Below are 7,792 nucleotides of genomic sequence, written 5' to 3'. Positions count from 1 at the left end.
TGTCTGTTTTGTTACCCACACCATTTCTTGACAAGTGATGTGTGTGTGTTTACATTCCCGTAACTTATTGCTTTAACAAAAGAGACTGCTAGAATAAGTACTAGACTTACAAAGAATAAGTCCTGGGGTTGATTTCTTTGACTAAAAGGCCCTTTAAGGTGATGCTCCAGCATGGCCACAGTCAAATGACTGAAACTAGTAAAAGAATAAAAGAATGAAAAGGAAAAGCCGTGGACGAAGAATGTTCATATCATATGTTCTAGAATAAAAAGCAGAAAACAATCCAACATAGAGTTTGAGGTTTTGGGAAATCTACCATGTTGTCCATTTATAAGTAACATTTAGTTATTTTTTCTTGTTTTATGTAGTTTAATTAGCTATGAACATGAACATTATTTCACTTCAAACTCACAATATTTTCATTTATTGCATTTTAGGTCCTCCCGCTGCACCAGAAGGACCTCTTGATGTCTCAGAAATTACTAAACATACATGCCATCTTTCTTGGAAACCACCCAAAGAAGATGGTGGAAGTCGTGTTAAACATTATGTAATTGAACGACAGGAAGTCGGTAAACCATACTGGATAACTGTGTCATCTGCATGCAAGGTAAGATTTTGTTCTAGAATTCTGTGTACAATTTAAATTTTAAAAATTAGTTGTGTCTTCAATTTTTCCAAAATCTTATTGGAAACATTCAAACGCTCTGTTGAAATAAGTGTTTTATAATTAGATTCTGTTCCCAGTGTTAACCATATTTTACAAAAGTTAAAAGAAATTTAATGAATATAGGCATGGTATTGCTGCATGGTTAAAAAGGTTATATTGGGACCATATGGTTTCAGGTTCAGTCCCACTGCTTGGTACCTTGAGCAAGTTCTTCTGCTATAGCTCCAGATCAACCAATGCCTTGTGAGTGAAATTGGTAGACACAAACTGAGTGAAAGCCTGTTATGTGTGTGGTGTGTGTGTGTATGTGTGTGTGTGTGTGTGTGTGTGTGTGTGTGTGTGTGTGTGAATGTATGAATGTTTTCATAAAAAACATTCATACATTCACAATTTAAAACAATGGTCAATTATGATCATAAATTAATAAATTGGATTGTAATTTTTTAAAGAGATTGAAGTTCCTTTAATCATTAGATTTTAAAATCTATTTCATGATTGCTGATAGCTTCAAAATAAATGATGTAAATTATTGAATAGATAATATAAAAATTATGTTTCTATTTTCCAGGATACTCACTTTGATGTCCAAGGTCTCTATGAGAACAGTGTTTATAATTTCCGAGTCTCTGCAGTGAATGATTATGGAACTGGGGACTTCATCACTACAGCAAGTCCAATTGTTGCTAAAATGCCTTTTGGTATGTAATGGTTTTAGAATGTTTATTTCACAAGTTTATAAGTCTTAGAATTTTGATGAAATTAATTGTCAAGAAACAGAGCAATGTACTACTTAGTTATAACGTGACTGTGTGGCAAGTAGCTTACTTACGAACCACATGGTTCCGGATTCAGTCCCACAGCATGGCAGCTTGGGCAAGTGTCAGGCCGACCAAACCCTTATATATATTTTTGAATAGAATTGATTTTCAATAGATTTAACCGATTTTAATCGATTTAAATTTTCTTTCTATTTGAAAATTGGTTATGAAACACTTGTAGTCGTTTTATTATCTTTATCTTATGATATTTACTTTGTATTATATTATACTTATTTATTGTGCTTTTACTTATTAATTTTTCTATATGTAACAGTGGATTTTCATCGATGAATTCATGAACCTTGGTTCTTTTCCCTAAAACTATATATATTGTTCATTTCAAGTGTTGGGCCTCATGGAGGCAATGACCAAGACCTTTGGCATTATGTTGTGCTTGAAAAGAAGACCCGTCAAGCTGAGCAAAATCACAGTCATGGCAGATACCGGTGTCATGCAAATGGCACCCATGCCGGTGGCACGTAAAAGCACCCATTACACACTCAGAGTGGTCGGCATTAGGAAGGGCATCCAGCTGTAGAAAACCATGCCAAATCAGACTGGAGCCTAGCGCAGCCTTCCAGCGTGCCATCCCAGTCAAACCATCCAACGCATGACAGCATGCACAATGGACGTTAAATGATGATGATAATCATCATATTAATATAAAATTAGGGACAGACTGATCATTTTCACAATTTCTAATCCTGAAATGAGATGTGATTCATGTTTTTTAGATGTGAAGTAAAATGTTCAGATAGAAAATTAATATAAAACTCAATGTGTTTCTCTTTTTCAGATGCCCCTGGTATTCCTGGAGTACCCGATGTAACAGAAGTAGGAGGTGATTTTGTCAGTCTTTCTTGGGATAAACCATCCACTGATGGTGGTGGTAAAATTCTGGGATACTGGATTGAGAAGAAAGAACATGGGTCAGAGAACTGGTCCCGTGTTAATTTGCAACCATGTATTCCTACCATGTTCAATATTCCCAACTTAATCGAGGACCGAAAATATGAATTCAGAGTGTTTGCAGAGAATGAAGCTGGAATGAGTAAGCCATCATTGGCATCCAAGGTAGTCAAAGTAAAGGATCCTAAAGGTAAGCTTGTTATAGATTTGCTATAGTTTATATAATGATGATGACGATAATAATAATAATAATAACAATGAACTTTTGAGCGGGATGGGCTACTCGACCTGAAGAAAATTCTAACTGGGCACCACCTGCGAGGTCATGCGCTGTTTATCTTGATATGAGATCATCATGTCGCGCACATATGGTTGTGATGCATGTGCCTAGTGTACCCTTATCAGACGGGTAGTCATGATGGGTATAATGGGCTTCGTATATTTTACCCCAGTGTCACTTTGATGGCATGCACTGCTCTCTCACTCAATAATAATAATAATAATAATAATAATAATAATAATAATAATAATAATAATAATAATGATAATAATAATAACACCGACTTGAACTTCTCATTTGTTTCTCTTGAGGTCTCTGGGTGAAACTTGGAGTCATCTTGCACAAATACAAAGCAAAAGACAAACATGATAATAATAATAATCATAATAATAATAATAATAATAATAATAATAATAATAATGATAATAATAATGATAATGATAATAATAATAACAATATGCCCTAATGCAGTATCAGGCAGTGGCTTTCATGGCTTCTCTTCTTAACTGATTGGAAGTGTTATCATGTACATTGTTTTGTCTTGGTATAAAAGATGGGAAAATACAGCAAATAAGATGTTCCAGATATGGTGACTGATGTGGGTACTTGTCTGGTTGCATCACTCCAAACAAGTTTCAGTAAATCGATTACTACAGCCTTATGGCTCATACAGGTCTTAGGTATTTTGATGATTGTAGAAATATGTTTATATGGCAGAATAGAAGGCTGCTTAGATATAAAGAAAAATGCTAGTATAACAGTTAGCTGTTTAAATCAGGTCTAATTTTTTAATATGCTAATCACTTCTTTTAATAATATGGACACATTTAATAGTAAAAATGAATAAGCCCACCTTTGTTATTATTGTAGCTGCTGTTATTCCTGAATTTTCATCACATCTGAAGAAGATGGTTGGTGTAGAAGGCAAAAGTATCACATTTGAATGTTCTGTTCATGGTACCCCAAAACCAGAAATTACTTGGTTGGTATAATCGTTTTTTTTATTTGCTTTTGTGTGCCAACACTCATAAATATATAAATTATGCATTGACAACACATTCTATTAGTTAAAATCAGACTTTCTCAAGATAAAATAAATAAACCCACTCAGTTATATAATAATTAAAAACATATATAGATTGTTCATTAGTATATCACTCCTCAAATTATAAATGAAATGCCTATTAGTATGAAGAAATTGTAATGAATTCGTCTCTTATTTGTTAGATTAATGAAATGCTATATCAATAGTTGTCACCTGAAATCTTATGCATTTTCTTTAAATTTAGAAATTCTAATAACATCTTAATCATTTTCAAATTCTGCTTTGGAACTATTTCTTATTAAGTATATACTTCTCTTCTAAAAGAATGATAATTCTTTTTTAAAAGAGTGAAACAATTATTTCATCAATTTAAATGCAGAAGCCTTACAATTCTAATTACACTTAAATTTGATACCGTTTTAGATGGAAAAAAAAAAGGCGGGATATAAATTGTATCATCTTATCTTTTAAGCTTTGGTTAAGAATATTAGACTATCCTTAAATAAAATCAATACATCATAACTGGTATTCCATTGATTACAATGACAAGGGTTCCAGATCTGATCAATGGAACAGCCTGCTCATGAAATTAACATGCAAGTGGCTGAGTACTCCACAGACATATGTACCTTAATATAGTTCTCAGGGAGATTCAGTATGACACAGAAGGTGACAAGGCTGGGCCCTTTGAATTACAGGTACTACTCACTTCTGTCAACTGAGTGAACTGGAGCAACATGAAATAAAGTATCTTGCTCAAGGATACAATATTACACTAAGCATTGAATTCATGACCTTACAACTGCAGCCAAGATCTTAGCTTTATATTTTACATTAAAGGAATTAACACAGGAGTGGCTGTGTGGTTAGAAGCTTACTTCCCAACCACATGGTTTCAGGTTCAGTCCCACTGCATGGCACCTTGGGCAAGTGTCTTCTACTATAGCCTCGGGCTGACCAAAGCCTTGTGAGTGGATTTGGTAGACGGAAACTGAAAGAAACCCATTGTATATGTGTGTCTGTGTGTGTGTTTGTGTGTCTATGTTTGTACTTCCACCATCGCTTAACAACCGATGTTGGTGTGTTTACATCCCCGTAACTTAGTGGTTCAGCAAAAGACACCGATAGAATAAATACTAGGCTTACAAAGGATAATTCCTGGGGGTCGATTTGTTTGACTAAAGGTGGTGCTCCAGCATGGCCACAGTCAAATGACTGAAACAAAAAAATAAATAAATAAAAGAATAATTAAATCTATATTTCTGTTGTTGAAACAAAAGCAAAAAAACCAAGAAACAAAATTGAATGTGTAACTAAAATTACAAAATTTACTTTAAATTCATAGGTTCAAAGGTGTTCGAGAGATTTATGATGGTCCAAAATATACTATTGAGAATGATGGTGAGAAATACACCCTCACAATTAATGATATTTTTGGAGAAGATGCGGACGAGTATTCTATTCGGGCAACAAACAAAGGAGGCAGCCGAAATTCAAGAGCTGATCTGGAGATTAAATGTATGTTGAAAGATTTATATCATATTGTTTAATTCAATATATTATAGAAGAGTAAATTCTGGATATTAAAATGGAAGCCAAAAATCCTAACTTGTAAATTTATTTTAAATAGTTTTTTATGTAATGTTTGTCATCACTTCAACGTGGTTCCATATGAATATTCTTTTCTACTCTAGGTACAAGGCACTACATTTTGGGGGAGAGGCCAGTAAATTAGATCGACCCCAGTATGCAACTGGTACTTAATTTATTGACCCCGAAAGGATGAAAGGCAAAGTCGACCTCGGTGGAATTTGAACTCAGAATGTAAAGACAGACGAAATACCACTAAGCATTTCACCTGGCATTCTAACGTTTCTGCCAGCTTGCAGCCTTATGGCTCCATACAGATATTACTACCAGTTTTAACTTCAAAAAGAAGCCTCCTCTAACTGGTTATTAATGCAGTCTGCACTCAATATATATTGCAAGCAAGGGAGTGAACCCTTACCATCTTCTTGCTACTTGACAGGACCAGCAGACTGTCCAGTTTCAGGCTATTTTTGCCCATCCTCAGTACTGGACACCTGTCTGCTCGCAATATATAAAAGAAAAATGACAATCAGTCACTGATGTTGCAACAAGCAAAGTTGCTAGTTAGAAAATCTCTATAAGAGATAAAAGTAATAACTACACAGAGAAGTAATGTTTGCTGCCGCTTCAACTTGGCTATTCTTTACAAACCAATGTCACTACCATTTTTTCACCTCAAGAGGAAGCCTTGTCTAGCTGGCTATCGATGCAATGTACTTTTTGTTATTTAATTCAGATCATTATTACGACGAAGGAAGGCAAGCTGGAAGAATTGTTAGTCTGTTGGGCCTAATGCTTAGCAGCATTTCTTCTGGCTCATTATGCTCAGTGTTTGAATTCTGCAGAGTTCGACTTTGTCTTTCATCTTTCAGGGTTAATGAAATAAACGCCTATGAAATATTGGGGGTTGGTACAATTGACTTACCCCTCTCCTAAAATTACTTACCTTTTGTCAAAATTTGAAACTATTATGATAAAGAAATCATTAATTAAAACTAATTCAAAGCTTTTTCATTCTTGTTTACTCTTTATAATATTTTTCCATATTTCCCATTTTAGCTTCTCCCAAGATAAATGTACCACCTCGTTTCCGTGACATCTCAACCTTTGAAAAGGGCGAATCTGTAGTATTGAAAATACCTTTCACTGGCAACCCTAAACCAACAGTGAAGTGGATCCGTGATGGTGAAGAACTCCGTGGTGCTCATTATCATGTAGAAATCACCGACAGACATGCTATCCTTACAATCAAAGATGCAAACAAGGACGATGATGGACCCTATAGGCTTAGCTTAGAGAATGATCTTGGTGCTGACAGTGCAATTATAAAGATTCAAATTAACGGTAAGAACCTTTGTTTCAACTTTGGAGGAGAGAGAGAGGTGAGGAGAGAGAGAGGTGAGGAGAAAGAGAGAGACATGAGCATGAGTGACAGGAACAATTTCTCTCTGCATATACACGTAGAGAATTATGTTCACACACATAACCACACACAAACACACATGCAAAAAGCGAAAGGGAGAAACATTAAAATGTCTGGTGTCAAATAAGTCAGTGTTGAATTAGGGATGTCAAATAAATGGCACCAAAACCTTTTGCATCCCTTGAAAACAGCTGGAATAGTGGAATGTTGAGGTGTTATTAATAGCCACAAGTTACAAAAATTATCTTAATAAAATAATATCCTAATAAAAAATTTGATATAATAATAATAATAATAATAAAATTGTGATAACAATATTAAAATTTTTTATTTATTTTAATAAAAATGGATAAGAATATCAAACTAACCTCACACCCAATTTCCTCAAGAAAAATGAAAAAAAAAATCCTTATTAATGGCTTGGTGAAAGAATCCAGTCTCTTCAGGTGTCAATCTGAATTAGATTGCAAACCACTTGATAATAAGTTTCCCCAAGTGGTAATAATAAAATATTAACTTTAAAAATCCTGTATTCTTTGATTTTAATCGCTAGAATTATTTTTAGTGATATTATGTGAAGGTGTCATTTAAAAATTTTTCTTGTTTTAGATCGACCTGATCCACCAAGATTCCCAGTTGTTGAAAACATTCGAGATGATTCTGTTGTATTGTCATGGAAACCACCATTGAATGATGGAGGTAGCTTTATTACAGATTATATCATTGAGAAACGAGAACCACCACATCAAAACTGGGTTAAATGTGCATCTACAAGGTAATTTGTGCTAATATTTTTTACCCTAATATTTTACATAAGTGTAAAATAGGCCTTACACTTATATATAAGTGACACTCTAACTATGACATAAATTTTTAGCAAGGAGATTATTAAATGAAGTAGATTAATAAGTAATTTTGAAATGAAAATACGTCATGGACTCTTTTAATTAGGAATTTACCTGTTCTCTATGTAATGGTCATTAACATTATTCCATTATTTTACTTAACTTTTTAACCTAATATTTGATCTAATATTTAAGAGAGTCTAGGCTGTTGT

The 7,792-nt window shown here is 34.0% G+C and overlaps 1 protein-coding gene across 8 annotated transcripts in view; it reads left to right on the top strand.

Moving 5' to 3' along the window:
• LOC106869746 (twitchin) overlaps positions 1-7,792 on the top strand; it is a 176,103-nt gene that overhangs the window by 111,530 nt on the left and 56,781 nt on the right. For all 8 annotated transcript variants that reach the window (XM_052969245.1, XM_052969243.1, XM_052969250.1 and 5 more), the window contains 7 exons: positions 438-610; positions 1,239-1,368; positions 2,285-2,587; positions 3,548-3,659; positions 5,068-5,240; positions 6,372-6,656; positions 7,345-7,510. In XM_052969245.1, the coding sequence (XP_052825205.1) occupies positions 438-610; positions 1,239-1,368; positions 2,285-2,587; positions 3,548-3,659; positions 5,068-5,240; positions 6,372-6,656; positions 7,345-7,510 (1,342 nt within the window). The remainder of the gene's footprint in view (positions 1-437; positions 611-1,238; positions 1,369-2,284; positions 2,588-3,547; positions 3,660-5,067; positions 5,241-6,371; positions 6,657-7,344; positions 7,511-7,792) is intronic.

This window comes from Octopus bimaculoides, chromosome 7 (assembly GCF_001194135.2).
Source record: "Octopus bimaculoides isolate UCB-OBI-ISO-001 chromosome 7, ASM119413v2, whole genome shotgun sequence".
In the NCBI taxonomy this organism is placed as follows: domain Eukaryota; kingdom Metazoa; phylum Mollusca; class Cephalopoda; order Octopoda; family Octopodidae; genus Octopus; species Octopus bimaculoides.
Note: the sequence above shows the minus strand (reverse complement) of the source record. Positions and strands in the feature narration are given on the sequence as shown.